The sequence below is a fragment of the Diospyros lotus genome, chromosome 5 (genome assembly GCF_014633365.1).
Source record: "Diospyros lotus cultivar Yz01 chromosome 5, ASM1463336v1, whole genome shotgun sequence".
In the NCBI taxonomy this organism is placed as follows: Eukaryota; Viridiplantae; Streptophyta; class Magnoliopsida; order Ericales; family Ebenaceae; genus Diospyros; species Diospyros lotus.
Window position 1 is genome coordinate 16,389,875 of NC_068342.1, and position 23,730 is coordinate 16,413,604.

Sequence of the window (23,730 nt, forward strand, 5' to 3'; positions counted from 1 at the left end):
TTCTCATGGGAGCCACCTTTCCTCTTAATTAGCACCTTCAAACATGTATAAATAATGAATTTTTACTACTGAGTGTCATGATAATTAGAGCTGGTTTTATTCAGAAAAAAAAATGAAAAAAGGGAAAACAATTAAATAAATAACTAAAGAAATTGAAAAACATGAAAGTAGGTGAAAGTAGCAAAAGGGTCAATAATCAGGAAGAACACCATAAGATTTGGCCCGTATTCCACCATCCGAAACCGTAATAGTATTGGTATGTTTTTGTCTGCGGTGATAATTAGATTAGGCCTAAGATTACATTCTGCATAGAGATTCCTCTTCTACTACTAGGCATCCGGTGCTTGCCTGTTGTTGTTGAAGGCACTGGAATGGAAGTTTTGTTAAATGAAAGTGAGAAGCAGCTAGGGGTTCATAATTGAGATGAACATCATAAAGATTTCTACTGAATCATTTTTATTCATTAATTTTGGTGGTCATATCTGAGTGATGTTTTCATTTTCTATTTCTTTTATCCTGGTGTCGGCATTTTAGATTGTTACTTTCATATATGTTCCAAACAGATTCCAAATGCTTTCTGAGAAGGAAGACGTATTGTGCCCTTGTTCTGGTCTTTGTGACGCCAAGTGCTTGCTTTGAAGGGACAAGCACATATGGCATGTTCTGCCAAATGCAAATATAATAATAGATTACATCAGTAGGCTTTGACTATTTTAAACAAGTCAAACTATAACCACCCGACTTTGCTGAATTCCCCCCTCCTTTCTCAGCCCCCAACAATATGGTAAACCACTGGGAGAATCGTAACACCAACACCAACAAAAATTATTAAAACTTTGTGTGTTAAAAAAAAAGTATTTCCCTTTATCATTGTTAGTCTTGACCACATATGAGAAAGAGCATGTGGTTACTTTAGGTAGCAAACATTATTTGATTGGGCTACAACCCTCTTTTTGTTGTGCATACCTACACCCTCTTTACAACATGCTATACGGTACGACTCAAGTACAGTAAAATATGGACTTGGCCACTGCATCGACACCCAAATGTAGTGCTAAATTTGCAAGGTATCTCACATTTTCACAAACAAATGCAAGTAAAAAGGATTAGTCACCTTCTTGATTTCTTATTGCATACATGAAAGTAGGTAGGTATGTGTAGATATATCTAACCATTCATTAGGCTTTAAACAGAAGTGAGCTCTATCCACAAATCAAAAAAGGAAAGTACGTAGCAGTTTGTTGCATTAGGTGCAAGATCTACTGCAACAGAAAATAACAAATGAAATTAAATTACAAAAAAACTTGCTCAAAACAATATTTGATTGCATGAATTGCTCACCTTTCAACCCTCCTGATATCATCTTCTCCAATAATTGCATTACTTTGATGTCTTCATATTATTTTTGCATCTTGATTTACCATGAACAAGCCGTGTAAGCTTGAACAGGGTAAAAATTGGAAAACTATAGCAAGAAAAGAGATGTGACTTATGCCACATTGAAATGGATTTTTTTTTTTTTTTTTAGCTCTAAATTGCATCATGCATACACAATTAGCATGGTTTAAATTAGCATGATGTGGTATGTATATATATTTATGTTCTTAGCTTTTTATGTTTTGATTTGTTATTTTTGTTTAATCTAAATTGATATGTTAACATATTGTTTTTTACATTCAAATCAATAATAGGCAATTACACTGATGGCACCTAAGAGGCAGACTCATTGGCCAATTGGATCCATGTCACGTTGTACAAATTCACACCATAATAATTCACAATCAGTTCCATCCCATCATCCAACCCCAAACCCAGTCCCGTCACATCCCCAGCATCCTGAAGAGGACTTGATCCACTCACAATCCAACCCCCAAGACTCACATAGTCAGCAAGGTAAATACCAAAAATTTATATGAACAATAATAAATTACTATTATTTTCTAATTCAATGTGAACTTATTGTGTTATTATGTTTTAGCAGGTACAAGCTCCATGTCATCTACTGCCAAGAAAGGAAGAGGAATATCAAGACAGATTTCAAAGTGGGGAAAGGAAAAGATTCATATTGAATTTGATGCTGAAGGACAACCAATTGGGGAGATGGCAAGTAAGTTGGAAACCCAACTAGGTGTGATGGTAAGGAGTATTGCTCCCCTTACATTTACTGATTGGAGATCACCAGGGATGGAACCATATAAGGAGCGCATTTGGCAAGAGGTCTTGGTGAGTAAATAACGTCTCCGATTCTTATCTATTTGACCCTAAACTTTTATACTCTAATAAGTGTATCATTGCAGGATAACACTGATGTACCCACAACATGGAGATCAATTTGCTTACAACATGCTTCCAAGAAGTGGAGAGAGTATAAAGCCACCTTGAAGAGACATTATGATTGCCATGAGACAGATGCGGTTCGTCTATCAAAAATACCGCCTGAGGTGGACCCAGAACAGTGGAAGGTTCTTGTGGAGTATTGGGGATGTGAGCAAGCACAGGTATGTATGATTTATGTATGGTAGATATATCAAATGGATTCTCTATACCTAGTTCTACTATCATATTACAAGTAGGAACGTAGTGCGACAAATCATGCCAATCGAGATAAGCAAAAGATGGGTCACACCAGCGGTAGGCGATCACATCCTCAGGTTAGACACCAGGTAAGAATAGAATGGATATTAGTTATATATATTTATTGATAATTTAATTAGTAATGCTTAAACTTTAAACATTTAATATATTTCATGTCTTATATATGTTTTTAGATGACTATTGAAAGTGGAGATGAGCCAGATAGAATCAATCTTTTTAAAAAGACACACACCAAAAAGAGCGGAGAGATAGTAGACTCTACATCTTCATATATAATCGTATGTATTTCTAAAATTTGAAAGTTGTAGATATATTTTATTTCTTTTACTTGTCAATTTATGTAACTAACTTGTGAAATGTTCCTTGAGGAACAAATGGATGAAAGGTTGTCACAAATACCTGTTGATGAACAAACCCCAGATTCGTTAGAGGATGTCTTTACTCAAATACTAGGCAAAGATGGGCATGGCAGGGTAAGGATGGGAGGACTTGGAACATGCCCAACTAAGGTTAGACAAAGACAACAGTATCAGGTGTCCCAAGAGCAGTATGACCAAATGCGTGCGCAAATTACTGCCGAGCTAGAAGAAAAATTTCAAGTTCAAATCCAAAGTCAAGTTCAAATGCAAGTTCGTACAATACTTGAGGCAATAGGACATACACCACCGGCTCCGGACAATACAGCACAACCGAGACAGGTATGTTGTTCTATTAGTGCATTTCGTGATTTAAAATTACATGTTTACTATATATATTAACTAAATTATTTTGAAATATAGCCATCCTCATATGCTAGTGCTTCTGCCGCACATACAAGCACACCATCACCCGAAGTTGAATGCGCTAGATTATCGACACCAGAACGTGGTCATCATTTAGAGGTAATATTAATAATGCTAGTGCTTGCATGTTTTATTTTATTTCATTACACTTGCATGTTGCTAAGAATTCAAAATATTAATAATGGTTTATTATGATATCTTCACACAATAATAAATGTCTAAACATAAGATTATAAATCTGAAAATAATGGATTGATATGATAGCTTCAATTTTATCTTATTCATTGATATGCTTTAAGTTTTCGTTTTTTTTCTTTAGAGGCTGTCATTGGCAATAAATGGCCTAAAACAACTTCTTCTTCTTCTAATTTTTTATTTATTATTTTTGGTGGGGTTGGTTTATGTTATTCAAATTTTGTTTGAACTTTATATATTTTGTATCATATGAATCCAGGATGAAATTGAATACTCATCTAATCTGGTTATGATATGCAATTTCATAGTTAATGTACATACTTATAGATCTATTATTTTTCAATGCAGATCGAAAAAATATGATATGCAATTTTGGTTGGAGCAGTATAGTGGCGTAATCAAGGGTTATTTGAGGTCATTTGGACAAGTTTTAGTTTAGGGTTGATTTGTATGTGTAAAAATGTATTGTGTAATGAGACGAGACAATGTCGATTTAAATGATCAAATGTGTTGTACATAGATCTATTGTATACAATTGTGTGTAGTGGGTGAATTTTTTAAAATTGTTAGTGATTTTTTGGTTATACAGGTTATACAGGTTTTTGATTAATGTTTTTTTAAAATTTTTTTTGAGTATTGCCGGCGGTTTAAAAACCGCCGGCATACGATTTTAAAAAACCTTTGCCAGCGGTTTAAAAATCGCTGGCAAAGGATTCTTTACCGGCGGTTTAAAAATCGCCGGTAAAGTATGACCTTTACCGGCGGTTTTATTAAACCGCCGGAAATTTATCGACAATTAAATAAAACCGCCGGTAATGTTTTTTTTACCGGCGGCCGGTAAAGGTAATTTTCCGGCGGTTTTAACTGCTGAAAAACTTTTCCGACGGAGGTATTTCTGGCAGAAATAATTACCGCTGGTAAAAATTTTACCGACGATTTTTTTACTTTTTCCGGCGGTTTTTTAACCGCCGGGAAAAATCAAACCTCTTGTAGTGATATTAGCTTGTGGTAAGTTAGAAACTTTTTCCAATGGTTTCTAAAGATATTTGGCTGAATGTTCGAGAAGTCTTTCTTTTTTATTTAAATTTGGTATTTTAGAATGATTTATAAATTTAAACTTCTCAATAAGAATTATGAACCAAACTAAGTTCGATATGTGAAAATATGCACACACACACAAAGATTCCAACTTGATAAACTAAACCGAATACAAAAGTTTAGGTTGAAATATTAAATCACTAGAGGTAAATGTTTAGTAGAAAAATGTTAAGTGAATTTAGAAAAAATAAATAATAAAATAGAAAGTTACGCGAATATAAATTTAAAAACAAGATGTAAATTGTAAGGGATAACAAAAGAGTTTCACGAAAAATGTTTTTTTAAAAAAATAAATCTCAAATTGTGGTGTGAAAATATGCTCTAAAAAAAAAAGTTTTTCACGTTCACCCACAAACTCTTTCACACAAGGGGGGAAAGTCTGGTCTCATGTCAAAAATGTGGCATCATATTAATTTCAATCAACGTGTCTTCTCTCTCAATAGCAACGGTTGACAATGGTTACAGCTTTCTTCTTTGCTCAACCAGTAGGTAGAGCATAAGGCTTATCTCAATAATGATGACACCTTTCTTTATCAAGTTTTCTAGTAACACCCCTTCTAAATACATACATAGTTGCAGTCGCAAATGTCTCAGAATCTCTCTTCTCCATATTGATGTTGGCAACAAACTCTTATCAGTTTCTTCCCCAAACTATATTTAATCAAGATCGAAACCTTAAATCTAGTCTTCTAATCTTTCGCACAAACCAAATCATCCTACACCAAATCAAAGTGACTACAACCTATTAACAGAGACACAACAATAGAAGAGTAACCCTCTACAAGTATGGCACAATAGTAAAGCACAAAGAGAATAAGAAAAATATCAGATATTCGAATTCTTGTAACGTCTTGGAAAGTAGAATTATAATTGAAAGATAATATTAATTAGAAAACAACGCTAAGACTAAAAAGCAAGTCACCCACATGAAGATAGTCATGATCTGCCCAATCGTTCATTTGGAAATCCCATCCACACGACGTAAAAATAGGGTTCACAAGAAAGGTAGCCATCAAGCCGGCTTAAGACATAGGCTAGTAAGCTCTATGCGTAGGGCCCCAAAATTGCAGTAACAACCAGCCTTGAAGCTTCACTGCTTTAGAGGGCTGCTGCACTACCACTGAGAGGGGAGCCCCAAAATTATAGCAACAACCAACCTTTTCCAAAAACTTCACTGTTTCAAGAGGCTACAACATTGCCATTGAGAGGAAGGGGCCAAAATTGCAGCGACAGCAAGCCTTGCCCAAAAGCTTCACTACTTAAAGGAGATTACCGCACTGTTTCAGACTCTCGCCCACTTCTCTCCCCCCCCTCTCTCTCTATATGGATTCTTTTTAAATTGTATTTTTTACAAAATTGATGAGAACCCCCCCCCCCCCCCCCCTCGCTCTCTCTCTCTCTATATGGTTTCTCTTTAAATTGTATCTTTTTACAGAATTGATGAGAATGAAATTGAAATAGATGAAATTATTTATTGAAGAATTTTTTAAAATTAATTATTTTATCTATTTAGTTTTCTTTATAACATAAAAAGTTAAAATTACGATGATGGTAATTTGAAGAAAAATTGTTTAAATTTTAATTTTTTTTTAAAATATGATATACTATCTAATATTGATGATTTATATTTACTTTCCAAATTAAAAATTTTAAAATAAATTTTAATCATAAAAATAAAAACACCACTTGTAATACTAAATTTTATAAAAAAGGTAAATTCTTTTCTTAATGCAGGATAGTTTATAGAATATTATTAATTATTTTTGTTATTGTACCTTCACTAGAAAGAAGTTTTTTAAAATTAAAATTAATAAAATTTTATTTATGTTCAATTATGTCACAAGAAAGATATTTAGCTATATTGTCAATTGAAAAAAAAAATATTTTCTAAACTAGAATACAAAATTTTAATTAATGATTTTATATCTCAAAAAAAATAAATTTTTAATAAGTTTAATTATTTTTTAGAAGTCCTCTAGTAATCGCCTAGGGCCCCCAAAGCCCTTAAGCCGGCTCTGGTAGACATTTTTTGAAAATCCACTCTGAGTGTATATAAACTGAGTGTATATAAACTGTGAATGTATTCGGATTTACCCAGAAGACAAATCAAGGGAGAGGTTGCTCTACCTATAATTATTCCTCGCACAACTATTCTTTATGCAAGCTCAACAATGGGTTGCATCAACTTTTACCTTTTCTTCTTCAACATCCCCCGCCTCTCAAATCTATGCTAGCACCCTTCGCAATTTGATGTCCATGCCACGGAGGTGTTCTAAGTATCGAATAAAACACTCAATGTTCCTCTTTTTTTTCTTTATTTTTTTATGAATAATGTTCTTGTTTTCAATATCCAAACACTATAATTAATCGATAATAAATACATCATATTTTAAAATATTTTATCAACTAATAAAATTATTTTAAATTTAAAAACATGGTGTATTAAATACACTTTATTTAGAAACGATCAATCATAATTCTAATACCATTTGTTACAAGAAAATTATAATACGTTTTGATGAAATTAACCCGTGGACAATCACACATACAAAATTAAGAAAAACAAGATATAGAAATTTTAACATGGTTCAACTTCAATGCTTACCTTCACCATCTTACTACAAGGGAATAATCTACTAATTATAATTTTGTATGGAGAAACTATAAAATCTCTCATAGTAGTTTTATAGGAACAAAATTGAAAAACATCTCTATCTTGACTACTATCATCCGCTGGTTTATTATTATCACTATCAAGCAACAACTATATTAAAGACTGCATATTTATAAGCTATAATTCTAAGTAAATTAGATCTATAATACTTATTTTTATCTCTATTTATGATTATATTAGATTTTATATGAGATTCAATCTCAATCAAATATAATGATGAGTTATTTGACAACCACGAGGATAAATACACCAACCTCCCTTGAGATTTAGTGAAATTGTATGTACTATATATTTTTAATATGGACGAATAGCCTTAGTTTATTCTAAACTTAAGATTATATTATAATTTTATTCAATTTTAATATTTATTTCAATTTAGTCCATGAACCTTAACTTTGATTTCAATTTTATCCCCAATCGACCAGGTTGTGTGACTCAACTGAGGTGGCGTGTTAATGTATCTTATAATGGACACATAGCAAAACGATGTCATTTTGCTCAGCCAAATCTGACCCAGTGGGTCGACCCAACACCTAATAGGTCAAAACCAATATTTTTCCCTCTCTTTATTGCTTATGGTGCATTTGATTGCAAGCATGAAACTTACATGGAAAAAAAATAAGTTCTAGACAATTCAATTACCTAGAAATTATTTACATAGAAATGATCAATTGAGGGTGTTTGACTACATTTTATTTTCTATAGAATTCTCTCCTCAAAAACCACTGGTCTTCTCCCTCCTCCCCTCATCTTTCTCTCTCTCTCCCCCTCTCCCAAACCCACTTCTCTTCCCTGCCTTCCCTCATCGTCATTGTAGCGACCATCGTTGCCGCCTCAAAGGTTGCAGCAACCATCGTCGCTGCCATAGCAGGTTGCAGCGGCCATCGCCCCTTCGTCGTGACTGCCCATCTCTCTCTCTCTCTCTCTCTTTCTCCCCCTCTCCCAAACCCACTTCTCCTCCTTGCCTCCCCTCATCGTCGTTGCAGCGACCATCGCTGTCGCCATCAAAGGTTGCAGTGATCGTCACCATTGCAGGTTGCAACGGCCATCACCCTCTCACTGCGGCTGCCCATCTCTCTCTCTCTCCCCCCTTCCTCCCAAACTCATTTCTTCTCCTTGTCTCTCCCCATCGCCGCCACCGCCGCTCTCTCTCTTGCTCGCTCACTCACCCTCTTTCTCACTCACTCACTTCGTCAATCCACCTCCGCCTCTCGTCGCCGACCAATCCCTCTAGCCGACATCACCAGCCAGCCCCTCAAAGCCTACATGACCCAGGCGATCCATCTTGTTTCTTGTTTCTCAAAGCCACTGGTCCTCAAAGCCACTGGTCCATCCTTTTTGTTTTCTCGCCTGGAAAACAATTTCTCTGCCCCCCATGGGAATTGATTTTTCAGGAAAAGTGGGAAAAGAGGGTCACGTGATTCTAAGTGGAAAAATATTTTCTATGGAAAATTTGACTAATCAAACACTCTAAATGTTTTCTAGCTTCCACCTTCTCCCATTGTTGTCGCTGTCACTGTCGATTCTTCTCCGTTCGTATTTTTCATTACTGCTGGCCACCTCTATCTTTCATCCTTCATCATCGACGACTTTAACCATTGACTTTTCATCTTTAAGGGCAGCCACAAAAGACAATCATTCGAGAAAGGGAGGGAGACACACACACACACAGAGTGACTGATGACCCACAACAACCAAGACAACCACAACGAGCAGAAGGATGAGTGCCGACAGCCATGGCAAGACCCACGGTTGAGGAGATGGGTATGGCGAACCCACAACCACGGCTACGACGAGACGCGACCCATGGTAACCCACGTTGATGGAATCCTAGCTTTTCTTGCAGATGAGGCAACAACAAGCAACAAACCAAGCAAGGCGATGACCACCAAATCTGACTGTAGCGGCGACCAAGGGAAGCGGCGGCGATAGAGACAAGCAATAGATCTATTGGCGACGACGAGTAGGTTGTTTGACGGCAAGCACAAATCTAGGTTTGTGATTTTGGAGAATCTTTTATTCATTTGTGTATTGGATAAGTGATATTATATATTTGGTTATTAATTTGTGTATTTGAATATTGATTCTATGTATGTGTGTATTTAATTATTGATTTGTGTATTTGATTATTGATTATTAAGTTTGTGTATTTAATTATTAATTTCACCAAAATAATGTTATTTTGCCTTATGATTTGCGACAAAAGCAAGATAAAACGACATCATTTTACTTATTTGTCAATTATTAGATACATCAGTACGCTACCTTAATGCTACATATGCCGAGCCACATGCCTAGCCAATTGGGAATAAAATTAAAATCAAAATTAAGGTTTGTAGACCAAATTAGGGCAAATGTCAAAACTTAATAAAACTATAATATGACTTTAAGTTCAAGATAAATGAGTCAATTAGGCCTTTTAACAAAATATTTTCTAAATATATATAAAAAGATATATAAAGATTTTACCAGTAAACATATTTTAACAAATGCATTTTGAAAAAATATATACATCGCTAGTGGACAATCCCATCATAACATTTTTAAAAAAAGAACCCCATCTTCTACGATGAAAACCTTATTGAAGTACACCTATCTATCTATTGCGATGGAGGCAGTACATGAAAATCCATTTGTTGTGATAAGGTGATGGGATTAGAACCCTGGATGATTTGTAATGATAGTAAGAAAGAAAAGAATGAGAGAGGAGATGGCCAGTGAAGAGAAAGTGAGATCGGGAAGATACAGGCTACCTGACCAGGCCGTCCTGCAACGAGGTTCTAAGCAACTAAGTTACGCCCCAGATGGGTAAATTCCAAAACGGCATTCGCATGATACAGGCTGCTTGACTTTAAACATGTTAACACTTACAAAAGAGATGAGAAAAATGCATGAAGATCAAGGAACTGCAAGCTTCTATCTACGGTCTCTGTTAGTACATTGAGCCGGCGACTTTTGCCCAAGTAACAACGATCCTCTTGTTGTTGGGTTGTATGGAACAGTCGTTCCTATAGCATAAGACAACGCTCCTGCTACACTTCGAGCCACGATTGTTAACAACTTGCAACAATAGCAGCACCAAGTGTCCGGATTTTCCCCTTCTCGGCAGTTTAGAAAGGATGTGCTCAACGCAACCAACCAGCCAGGTAAAATAAATTGGCAAGTGAATGTGTAATTCGACTGACTGAAACACATCTCACATAAAATGGTACATGGAGGTAAAGAAGTCGGACTGCATTTTTAATTTGAAGGATTCATGAAAATCGTGCACAAGCGTAGATGAGAGAGGGATTGAATAGCTCCTTCACTGGCAAGGCAAAGGCAAAGCAGAGTACTGTAGCCGCATGAGAAGTTTAATGTAGACACTGAAGTAGAGAATAGAAATTGAAAAACATAGGCTTCCAAGGTCACAGTTGTTTCCTAGCTAAGTTCATAATTAGTTAGCCATGTGTAACTTATAGGGCAGGTCGATATCAAGACTATTGGAGCCTCAACGTCATCCATGGACACAAGTGATGTTATTGAAGCACCAAATGGTGTCATGTGACTTAGCGAATTGGATGGCTACATGCGGCAACCGCAAGCTACCATTTGGCACTTGTAGGATGGTCACATGCAACAACCATCCACTCTGTCTTTGAAATGCCCGATTGTCTTTCTATTGAAATAATCGATCATGTTGCACGATCTGATCTCAACCGCTCATCCAAGTTTTATGAGGCTCCATCCCAACCGTCAAAAATCACTATTAAGCTCTCTCATTGGGATATGAATGGTCATATGGATGAAAAGGGAAAATAGAGGGAGAAAGGGTGAGTCGTCGTTTTCAGGCTAGAGTTTCTTTTGGGGTTCCTTCTCATGCTCTGTATAGTTTTTCTTTTCGTGTTCTCTGGTTCTATAAGATAGCCTCTAATATGTATTTACGATTATTGGGGCATTTTAGAGAACCATTGGTGTACATAGAGTATTTGTGAGTGATTTGAGGGTATAATCTTCGTTCTTCATTATAGTGTAGTAAGCTCTTCTTACCAGAGCTCAACGTGGACGTAACCCTATTTTGAGGTTAACCACGATAAAAATCCTTGCCTCTGCTTCATTTTTCTATTTACTTTTCATATTTTCTGTGTGTATCTGTGTGTATGCTTCCAGCCATAAAGGTAAGTTTCCTGTGATTGAACTTATCCTGTTTTACCCTAGAGTTCCGTTTGTCTATTCACAGCAGTGGTATTAGAGCTTGTGTTAAGATCGTCTCTTAGGGTTGTGAAGCTCAATCTATTTTTATTCAAATCTAGGGTTTCGTCAGTCTGAGAGGTTTTTTTGAGAGTCCTTATCAGCGGGTGTTTGTTGTGTGGGTCTCTGTCAGCGTCTAGAGCCCCTTAGGTTACCTTCGTGCAAAGCGAAGATGGCGTCTACCCGATTTGAAATCAAAATATTTAATGGCAAAGGTGATTTCGAAAGCTGGAAAAAGAAAATGAGAGTGTTTCTCTCTCATCATAAAGTGATGATAACACTTGAACCGGATGATCGAAAATGGTCCACATATCAACTTGCGAGAACCAATGAGATCAAAGAAGAGGCCTTTAATTTGATATTCCTCCATTTGGGTGACAGTGTAATACGAAAGGTAGGCGGTATGACTAATCCTCTTGACCTTTGGGATAAGCTTGATTCTTTTTTTTCTGTTATGACTACACCTAATTTAGTTTACTTGAAAGACATGCTGTTTAATTTTAAGATGAATATCTCTAAGTCTATGGATGAAAACATAGATGAATTTACTAGGCTTGCATTATTATTAAGAGGTACTGATCAAGTATTAGGTGACACTAGTAAAGCTATGATTCTGTTGAATTCATTACCTAATGACTATGATGTTGTTAAGCATGCTTTAAGATATATTGGTATTATACCTAGTTTGGATCTTGTAATTTTTGGCATTAAGGCTAGGGAATTGGAGTTAAGTACATCTAAGAAATCGGGAAATAACCTATTTGTAAAGGGAAAAAATGAGAAAAGACATACTATAGGAAACACTGATTAATCTGATGGGTCAGGGTAAAAGGGTAAAAAGAAAGAGAAGAAGGAAAAAAAAAATAAAAATGTTATCATTGTGGAAATGATGGGCATATTAAAAAGTATTGCTATGATTTTATCAGAAAACAAAAACAAGGAGGAAATATGACAACAACTGCTAATAACTCAAACTGTTTGGCTGAAGTGTTTACTATTTCTGATTTCTCTGTTGATAATGAATAGATTATGGACTCTGGTTGCTCATTTCATATGTGTTCTAATATTAATTGGTTTCAAAATTTTAACAACAAAGAAACTGAAACTGTTTACATGGGTAACAACCACTCCTATAGTGTTAAAGGCATAGGTAACATATCACTTAAAATTGCATCACAACAAACAAGAACCCTCATTAATTAATGTAAGATATGTACTTGGTTTAAAAAGAAACTTAATATCTCTTGGTACTTTAGATGAGCTAGGATTTTCTTATAGAGTAGAAAATGGTTCTATGCATGTGTTTAAAGGAAATGATTTAATCCTAACTGGTGTTAAAAAAAATGGATTATATGTTTTGAATGGTTGTTATTTTCCTTTTGTTAACATGCATTCTGTCTACATTGCTAATACTGATAAAATAGAACTATGGCACTTGAGGCTTGGTCATATGAGCTTGAAAGGTCTTCAGGCACTGTCAAATCAAGGTTACCTTGGATCAATGCCTGTTGAGTCCCTTGATTTCTATGAGCCATGTGTTCTGGGCAAGCAACATCGGTTGAGCTTCCATAAAAGAACTCACCTGGTGAAGGCATGCCTAGAATACCTATATGCAGACCTGTTGGGGCCTTCTCAAGTTCCTACTCACGGTGGTAACAGGTATTTTCTATTTATAGTAAAAGATTTTACTAGAAAGGTCTGTGTATTTCTATTAAAAACTAAAGATCAGACTTTAGAGAAGTTCAAAACTTGGAAGACCATAGTGAAAAATCAAACAGATAGAAAAATTAAAATCTTAAGAACAGATAATGGTCTGGAGTTTTGCAATAGAGAATTTGATGAATTTTGTTATACTCAGGGAATACTGAGGCATAGAATTATTAGGTATACACCCCAGTAAAATGGGGTAGCTGGAAGAATGAATCGAACAATACTTGAAAAAGTTAGGTTGCATTCTCTTTACTTTTCAATTTTTAGTTTTGAGTTTTTAACTCATTTTTAGTTTTCTGTTTTGATAGTCTGTTTTTAGAAAATTGAAAACGCGTTCTCTTTGTCATTTTGAAAAATTATTTTTCAAAACAGAAAATTAGAAAACGCGTTCTCTTTAAAATTTTAAAAATATTTATTTAATGATATATTTATTCAATAAATTAGATTATTAAGTAAATTATAAATATTTAATGTTAATATATTACTAAAAAAATATGTACTTTTTAAAGTTAATGAATTTTATAATATTTTTCCATTACAATAATAAAATATGAATAAATAAATAAATAAATGTGTTTTGAGTTTAGAGTTTGTTTTGGATGAAAACACTCAAAACAACTTTTTGTCGTTTTGAGTTTTTTTTATAATTTTTTTTTGTTTTAAAAAATACATTTTTAAAAACAGTAAAGAGAACGCGTTTTCATTATTTTAGAAAACTGAAAACTAAAAATGAGTTGAAAATAGTAAAGAGAACGCAACCTTAGGTTCCTCTTATTCACTTCTAATATGCCTAATCCTTTTAGGGTGAGGCTCTTTCAACTGTTGCCCACCTAGTAAACAGAAGCCCTTCAACTGCTTTAAATCTTAAATGCCCTAAGGAAAAATGGACCAGTAGGAAATTAAATCTAAATTACCTTAGAATGTTTGGTTGTGAAGCTTATGCTCACAAGCCAAAAGGGAAATTAGAATTTAGGTCCACAAAGTGTGTGTTTGTTGGTTACCAAGAAAGGACCAAAGGTTATAGACTATGGGAAATACAATTTGGAAGAGTAAAAATTCTTATCAGTAGAGATGTCATATCCAATGAAGCCATTTTTCCTTGTAAAATTCTCAACATAGAAGAAACCAACATTCTGAGAAAACCAGATGATTATGTTATTTTAGGAGGCTCTCAAGTTGAGGTGGAGTAACCTGCAGGAAACAACAACCTGCCAGTTGCTCTCACCGCTTTAGAACCTGACCAAGAAGGAGTACCCTTGCCTATGTCCAATGAGAATCACACCTCTGATCATGATGATGATCAAGAGGAACAAGATGATAATCCTGAGATTGAGGTGGAGCATCATGACTCACCTCAAAACCTTAGTGACTATAAATTAGCCCATGACAGAAATAAGAGGGTTATTAGACCTCCTGCAATATAATAACCCTCCTGCAAGATATGTCTATTCAGATTTGGTTTACTGTGCTTTAGTTGCAGGGATATAATTAAGGAATTGTGAGACATCCACATATGATGAGGTTGTCAGCTCCAAGGAATGCAACAAGTGGCAGGAAGCCATGGATGAGGAAATGACCTCGCTTAAGGCTAATGGTACCTGAGAATTGGTCCCTCGACCTTAGAAGCAAAAACTAATCTAGTGTAAATGGTTGCACAAACTAAAGGAAGATACGTTTTCCACTGACTCAATTAGATATAAAGCTAGATTAGTAGCTAAGGGGTTCACTCAAAGGGAGAGAATAGACTACAATGAAATTTTTTCACCTGTAGTTAAATTTAAAATAATTCGCATGATGCTTGCTATTGTTATTCAATATGATCTAAAACTAGAATAATTAGATGTTAAAACAACATTCTTGCATGGTGACCTAGAGAAGAAAATTTATATGGTTCAACCAACTAGATATATTGACCCTGTTAAGCCTGAGCATGTTTGTTTGCTGAAAAAATCGTTGTATAGCTTAAAGCAATCCTCAAGACAATGGTATAAAAAATTTAACAACTTTGTTCTAGGGATTGAGTTTATTAGGAGTTAATATGATAATTGCTTTTATTATATACTCTCAAATGTCCCTATTTACCTATTGTTATACGTAGATGATATCCTATTAATTAGCAAGTCTAAGTCAAATATCAATGAATTAAAAACAATGCTCAATACAAATTTTGATATGAAAGACTTAGAATTTGCTAAGAAAATCTTAGGAATGACAATAGAAAGGGATAGAAGTAAACTCAGCTTAAAGGTTTATCAGCATGATTATCCAGTGAAAGTTGTTCAAAAATTTGGCAAGCATAATTGCAAGCCTGTAAGTGTTCCATTAGCTAAATATTTTGTTTTGATCAAATCTCAAAGCCCTATATCTAACTCAAAAATTCTTAAAATGGAAAATGTTCCATATGATAATGCAATTGGAACCATTATATATGCAATGATTAGTATCAAGCCTGACCTTGCATATGTTATTTCCTCTCTTAGTAGATTTATGTCAAACGCTGGGAAATCTCATTGGAATGCACTGAAATATTTGCTAAGATATATAAATGGTTCTGTAAATATTGGTTTGAGTTATAAGAAGAGATATGATACACTTGATCTTGTTGAGTTCATAGATTTTGATTTTGCAGGTGAAAGAGACACTAAAAAGTCTACCACTGCTTTCATTATAAGAATTTTTATTTTTGTGATAAATTAATTTGTCACAATAATTACGAAAATTGTCACAACATACTTATTAGGATGAAATTAATTTGTCACAATAAGCTTGTCTTAATAAGTATATTGTGACAAAACCGAATTTTGTCACAATATTATCAATTTTATTGTAACAAAGAGTATTTTGTCACTTAAATTAGTTTATTATAATAAATTATTTTATTGCAAAAGAAAATAATTTTGTCACAAATATTTTCTTTTGCAATAAATCTAGTCATAATAAATATTTTTAGTCATAATAAATCTAAATTTTAGATATAAATCATATGTTTTATCGTAACAAAGTGTATCTTGTGAGAAAAAATATTTTGTCACAATTTAAATAGGAAATTTAACTTTTTCAATAAAATCAACGAAGCAAAGGTGGAATAAAAGATTTTAAGAAGGAAAAAGATGGAGGAAAATTTTTAACGAAAATTATAAATTGTCAAAAGTTAAATATTATTTTATTAATTTTTAAGATATTTAATTAATATTAGCCCCAAAAATTTGGCGTCAATATTTTATAAAACAGTATTATAACAAAAAGTCAAACTTTTTAGGTTTTATTCTAAAATAAGAAACTTAATATTTTGTGTCAAATCAAAACAACAAAGGCTGAATAAAAGTTTTAAATAGGAAAAAGATGGAAGGAAATTTTTAAGGAAAATTAAATTATCCATAAGCTAAATATTATTTTATTATTTTAATTTTCTAATATTTATTTTATAATTTATTAATATATTTTTCAAGATATCTAATTAATATTAGGGTTAAATATTTTACGACAAAATATTATAACAAAATATTTTTATCACCACATGTATTTTGTTTTTTTCTTATGAAAAAATATTTTGATTTTTTTTTCTCACTAGATTATTACTTTTTATGCTTATTTTTATGAAAAAAATAAATTTAGGAAAATAATTTTTATCATTAAAATTATTGTCACAAAAAACTGAATTTCCTGTTACATGCATATTTTTGTCATTTTTGTATAATACTGTGTTGTGATAAAATATTTTTGTTATAAAATTTATTACTTATTGTGACTAAAAAATTTTGTAATTACATCTTATATTATTAAATATTGTGACAAAATTTTTGGTGACAAAATTATTTTGTCATATTATGTAAGTTGAATTGGCACCAAAAATTTTGTGCCAACTTGATGTGACAAAAATTATTTTATCATTATAAATTATCTATCTTATTATATTATGACAAAATATTATGTCAAAATATTGTTTGTCGCAACTTTACTTATTTTTTGAATTTGGTATGAGAAAACTCTATTTTGTCACAAAAATGATAATTTTTATGACAATTTAATCCATCACAATTATTTTTATCACAATATATTAAATTTCTTGTAACGCCTGTTTTTCACCTTGGGTAGAAACTATATTAGCTAGAAATCACAGTTGCAGCCTTTTGTTGTACTGTCTTCCACTGAGACTGAGTACGTAGAAATGACTGATGCTTTCAAAAAGGCCGTATAGCTTCAATGCCTTCTAAAGAAGATCCACTTGCTTCAAAACAAAGTGGTGGTATTTTCAAACAACTAAAGTGCGATTTATCTGTCCTAGAATCCAGTATACCATGAACGTACAAAATATGTGGATGTCAAGTATCATTATGTAAGAGATTTGGTGGTTAATGGCACTATAAACATTCTAAAGGTGCCTACAGAGAATAACCCAATAAATACGGGTACAAAGGTGCTGACTGCAACCAAATTCAAACATTGCTTGAACTTGTTGCATGTAGGTGTTGGTTGATCAAAACAGCTAGCAAGAGCTATGAAGGTGAGAATTGAAATATGTTGCATTTTATGATAATGTGAGTTCACATGTGGTTTGATGCTTCAAGGTAGAAATTGATGTTATTAAAGCACCAAACGGTGTCGTGTGACTTAGTAAATTGGATGGCTATGTGTGGCAACCGCAGGCTGCCATTTGGCACTTGCAGGATGGTCACACGTGACAACGATCCGCTCTGTCCTTGAGACGTCTGATTGTCTTTTTGTTGGAATAATCAATCGTGTTGCTCAATCTGATCTCATCTACTCATCCAAACTTTATGAGACTCCATCTCAGTCGTCAAAAATCACTATTAACCTCTCTCCTCAAGATATGAACGGTCATACGGATGAAAAGGAAAAAAATAAAGGGAGAAAGGGTAAGTCGTCGTCTTCGGGCTAGGGTTTCTTTTGAGTTCCTTCTTATGCTCTGTATAGTTTTTCTTTTCGTGTTCTTTGGTTCTATAGGATTAGGCTCTAATCTATATTTGTGATTATTGGAACATTTTGATAGAGAACCATTGGTGTACAGAAAATATTTGTGAGTGATTTGAGGGTATAATATCCGTTCTTCATTATAGTATAGTGAGCTCCTCATCGGAGCTCAACATGGACGTAGTCTTATTTCGGGGTAAATCACGATAAAAATCCTTGCCTCTTCTTTATTTTTCTGTTCATGTTTCATATTTTTTGTGTATCTTTGTGTGTGCTTCCAGCCACAAAAGGTAAGTTTCCTGTGATTGAACTCATCCTGTTTTACCCTAGAGTTCCGTTGTCTGTTCGCAATAAGAAGTTTACAGCGTTCAAGACATTTTCATTCAATAGCTTTTAAGTAGATAAAATGATCGTTTTCAACAGAAGACTGTCTTTCCAGAAACAAACAAATGACAATTCAAACCCAAGTGATACGAAAATATTTACTATTTAATGTAACGGGAAGAAAATCTCTGGTGGTTGCCATATCCACTCAAAGAAAAATGATATTTATGGTTACTGAATTCATTGACTGAATGGACAAAATGTCCAAAAGACCTCTACTTTGGTTTTAACAATCACAATAACCATTAAAATCAAGGCGGTTGTATTTTGGGCGTTTTGTCTATTTGGCCAATAAATTTGCCTGCCCAGTTAGTCATTAATATCATTGTCCGTACTCTTAATTGATTTCTACTGCCAAGGATCTCCGGACTGAAGGAGTAGCAAAAAGGAAGACTCAAATTTATGGAATTGAGAGAATGCTCAAAGTTGCATGCGATGTGCTTTAGTCTTACCTCATCAACCTTGTGAGTTAAATAAGTACATTTACAGACAAACACACACTGAAACTCAGGCCGTGGTGGAGAGATAATTAGGAGAATCTGCAGAATTTCCAGAGACTTGGAGACCATCGTTGGAGCAGCCAGTGCTAGTTACCTCCCTATCACCAGAATCAGTCCCAACACCATGAAATGACTCACCGGAAACCAATGCTTGAAGCAGCTTTGGAGGAGATGGGATAGCGACTTCAACTACCCCTTCCAACATCTTTACCACCATTCCCATTGTAGGCCTCATTGCCTCCTCATCTTGTATACACCAAACTGCCACCAGCCCCAGACGCGCTGCCTCTGCAGCATCATATGCACCAGCAAGCCTCTCATCCACCACTGCCGCAACATTCCCTTCAATTATCTGTTGAGCAGCCCATGGTGGGAAAAACCACTTCTCCCCTGTTCCACCACCTCCAGTCGATGGTGGCCCCACCACATTGCGCCGTCCACCTAATAGTTCCAACAATGTCATTCCATAACTATATACGTCAGCCTTGGCCGTAATCGCCACACCAGAGATCCACTCTGGTGCAACATAACCCCACGTTCCTCTCATTGTGGCCAAAACCCGGCTAGAATCTCTACCAATGAGCTTGGCCAATCCAAAATCTGACACCTTTGGCAAGAAATCTTCATCTAATAGAATGTTTTCAGGTTTAATGTCACAATGAATGATACAGTCTCTACACTCCTCATGTAGATAAGTAATGCCTCTTGCTGTCCCAATTGCTACCCGGAGTCTAATATCCCAACTCAGATTTTGACCATCTTGCTTCAGGTACCCACTCAATGGACCATTTTGCATGTAATCATAGACCAAAAGCCTATGAGGATTTTCCAAACAAAACCCCCTCAATCTCACAAGATTAACGTGCTGAATGTTCCCAATTGTGCACACCTCTGCTCTAAACTCCCTCTCAGCACCACCTGGCCGTTCAAGTCTCTTCACTGCCACAAGTGAAGAGTCTGATAATTCACCCCGAAACACTGCCCCGAATCCTCCATGCCCAATTTTCTCTGAGAACCCCCAAGTAGCAGCATTTAGTTCCTTATACGAGAATACCCTTATATTTGTCACTGAGAAAACTTCATCCTCTTCCTGTTTCTTTCTCTTAATCTTACTCCTCAGTAACAACAATGCTATGAAAATGAATGTTATAATTGCTAAAAAGGAACAACATATTCCTATAAAAATTAGAGTTTTCTTTCTTGTCTTTGGTGCTGTACCATCTCTTGGTACCCTTACATACAATATATCATCGATGGTGCTACCAGGAGTTGAATTTTGAAGATTCAAGAGTGACCCATACAAGTTCTTGCACGTATTAGTCTTCACATTATGGTATATACCAACACATGAACAATTACTCAAGCAAGTTTTTTCGCAGAAACCCCTGCTTCTTCCCGAGAATGACTCCATTACTCCCCCATCAAAGCTCACTGCCCCAACCTCTTCAAACCCATCGCTGCTTTCACAGACAGCATGGCTGTCATGATGGCAACCACCAGAAAAGTCTCCACCATCCCATCCAATGTGATCAACTGGACGGAAATTAGGCAAGCACTTGCAAGGGCTCAACATTCTTGTATTGCAAAAGCCTAAATTCCCACACAGACCATAGACTCTACAGAGATTCTCCGGCTGTGACCAGAAAATGTTCCAATTCTCTATCTGCTGTGACCATGAGTACTGCCAGAGATGGCCGGAGAAATCCAGCTGGAATCGTGTCAGTGGTGGTCGCATGCCATTATCTGGCGCCACCTCAATGTACCCAAATGACGCCATGGGCGTGAATGGATTGGTGAAGTAAAATTTGTAAATATAGCTGTTAAGAATGTGAATAGATATCATCAGTTAATCCAAAACCTTATTTGATTGCAAGAAATTGAAAATGATACCACAACAGAAAAAAAAGAAAAAAGAAAAACTACTACAGTACATCATCACCGCACCTATAATTATTCTTGCATGCAATAGGCTCCCTAATGAAAGGCAGTTTACCAAATCCCAGAACCCTAAACATGGCACAACATGAAGTGAGCACACCTCATTTTTTCTTTTCTTTTTGCAAAAGGTTAAAATAAAAAGAAACAAAGAACAGTAAAGACAAGTAAACAAATAAAGATATATTTCATGTATACAAGGATATTTAATGCTTTACATTAATAATATGTATATATGTATATTAATATGCAAAATCATAAGAAATCATTCAAAACATTCTTCATAATGGAAAAAGAAACATGAAAAGCTATCTTTTTAAAAAGTTGTATTCATAAACATATTGAATTGTACACATAACTATGAAACATGATGATATTTGTGACATTGCCAAGCTTAATTGCACATGAAGCAAACCAACCTTTTTGAATTTTAAGATAAGAAATGACACAATACATGTGTATAGAAGACTTGGTAAAATCCATCCTTGAATTGTTTTCTCATGCCTTTGTCCCTTTAAATGCTTCAAAACGTGTTTTCAGTTTGACAATTGTTATGGCTATACGGGTGCAGCAACATGATGTACATAGCCCCTCTTAGATTAGAAGTTTCTGGTTTGCCCAAACATAAGGCGTTTTGAGACAAGAAGTTGAAAAGAGAAATTAATACAGAAGTATGTAGATTGCAACTCCCTCTTTTCTTAGTTGTTTAAACAGTATGATGATGAAACTATATAGTTGAATGGGGCTAAGGGAAAGATGACAATGCAATAAATGATGAATACCAATTGATTTACAATAGCCACTACAAGCTAAGTATGATATCACGGTGAGTCATTCAAAACATCATGGACAAATATGTATGATATATAACAGCCCTCACATTCAGGATAGTTGTCAAGACTCCCAAATTTGGCAACAGGAGCACAAAAATGCCAGAAAGCAATACCGACAAACTAGTTCCATTGGTCAGTGTATCAAAAAGCTGGCCAGTTGCTGACATTATTGGGTTGTGGCGAATGATACAATGGTGTGTTGCTGAACACTGCCGGGCACTTGGCAGAGGTTTACAAAGGCCAAATATGGTAGGCAAACTAAAGACTGGCAGACAAAGGCACCGTAGAAGGTGTATATCACAGTGGGAAAAAATCAGGGAAAGACAGGATGCTTATCTTTTTTCTTGTATTCTTTTTGCGCTTATGATGATTTTCTCAAAGATGAGTGGAAACATAAGAACATTCAATAAGTACGAGGATAAATGAATCGAAGTTCAGTGGAGAATCCGAAGCCACATCAAGATAAACTGTGAATGTGTGGAAAAGAAACGTATTTCTTAGTTTAAGGTTTTCTTAATCTGGACGATGATCAAACAGATTTATAGCATTCATAACGAGCTGATAGTACCCAACTTAAAGAATTATTTGTACGAATAACAAAGTAAGGCTTAACTTCGAATATAGGATGATAAAATTAACAATTCAACAATACCGTATTGTCATCTCAGGCACGCCGGAGAAGGAATTGCCGATCCACTTCCCGGTAGACCAATACGAATTGGTGTCATTAAACACGAGCTCGATTTCCCCATACTCCGGCGGCTTCAACCGGAGTGAGTAATTTCCCGGCGCAGGATCGCCGGAGTTCTTCCAGCAAGTAAACTTCTGGTGGACGGAAAGGTTCATTCCAGGAAGCCACGTGTCCGTCGGGTGGTCGAAACTCCGCCACACAACCCCGCCGCGGCCGCCGAGCAACACCAAGTCTCCCGCCTTCAACAACCTCGCCTCCGCCGCCGCCTCGCCGTTCTCCGTCGTCCAAACGATTTCCCCTCCCGAATCCCTGACCCCCAATTTCCCGTCTTCCGTGATCAGCGCCTCTGCCGCCGACAGATTCTTCAGCGGCGCCTCACGGTTCGCCACCCAAACGTAGGTCGGCGGGAGTATGGAAGCGTACCAAATCCCCAAATACCATCTGGCTTCGCCATTCGCGTTGAAAAAGCCAAGCCGAAACGTCCCGTTTTCACTCAGAATCGTGGCGTTTCCGCTTATTATCACTTTTCCCCCAGAATACGACTCCAATTTTCTCGTTGTCGGCCAGGAACTGACCTCTGAGTCTGTATCAATCCCAGGTTCCGCCATTTCCGAAGCAGAATTCAAGCTCGAAATGAGTTTGCCGGTCGCGGCGAGAAGGAGAAGGGGAATGAACCATATAATGTACAGCGACATTTGGATCAAACTCCAGAGAATCTGAGTTCAATCATATACATAGCAGGAATTTGGAGAGAGAGAGAGAGAGAGCGCGAAACAGGGATTCTGATTTTCCATGGATATATGTTGGAAAGCTGGAAAGTCTCTCAGGGTCAAGATAAAGAATTGAAAAAGAAGTAGACGACAAAATATATGGAATGACGGAATTAGGCTTATATGTAAAGAGATGGCAGTGGACTTGAAGCTGGAGAGTGGGGTTGTTCTGGTAAATTAGTAGGATGAGACAGCGATTCGGTGGCAGGCAGAAGATCCTGAAGTCCACTTACGATTTCGTCAGTTTTCAACAATCCACTCTCAGCGTCCGAAGGCATCAATGATACAGCAATGGTGGCTATTGTGATGTCATAAAGACTTTTTAATAAATTTTATTACAATAATTTGAAATAAATTTTTATTACGAATTTTTAATATAAATTATTGTTAATTTTTGACAG

At 35.5% G+C, this 23,730-nt stretch overlaps 1 protein-coding gene across 1 annotated transcript; it reads right to left on the bottom strand.

Moving 5' to 3' along the window:
* Positions 1-18,978: 18,978 nt before the first annotated feature.
* LOC127802864 (G-type lectin S-receptor-like serine/threonine-protein kinase SD2-2) lies at positions 18,979-23,345 on the bottom strand. The gene is made up of 2 exons (XM_052338930.1): positions 22,521-23,345; positions 18,979-20,917 (listed from the first exon to the last, which is right to left on the bottom strand). The coding sequence occupies exons 1-2, from the start codon at positions 23,252-23,254 to the stop codon at positions 19,108-19,110; spliced, it is 2,544 nt and encodes an 847-aa protein (XP_052194890.1). The 5' UTR covers positions 23,255-23,345; the 3' UTR covers positions 18,979-19,107.
* Positions 23,346-23,730: the final 385 nt, after the last annotated feature.

Coding starts and splice junctions, on each gene's coding strand:
- LOC127802864 (XM_052338930.1), bottom strand. CDS start 23,254: ATGTCGCTGTACATTATATGGTTCATTCCCCTTCTCCTTCTCGCCGCG. Junction 20,918..22,520: donor GTGCCTGAGATGACAATACG/GTATTGTTGAAT, acceptor CATTCTTAACAG/CTATATTTACAAATTTTACT.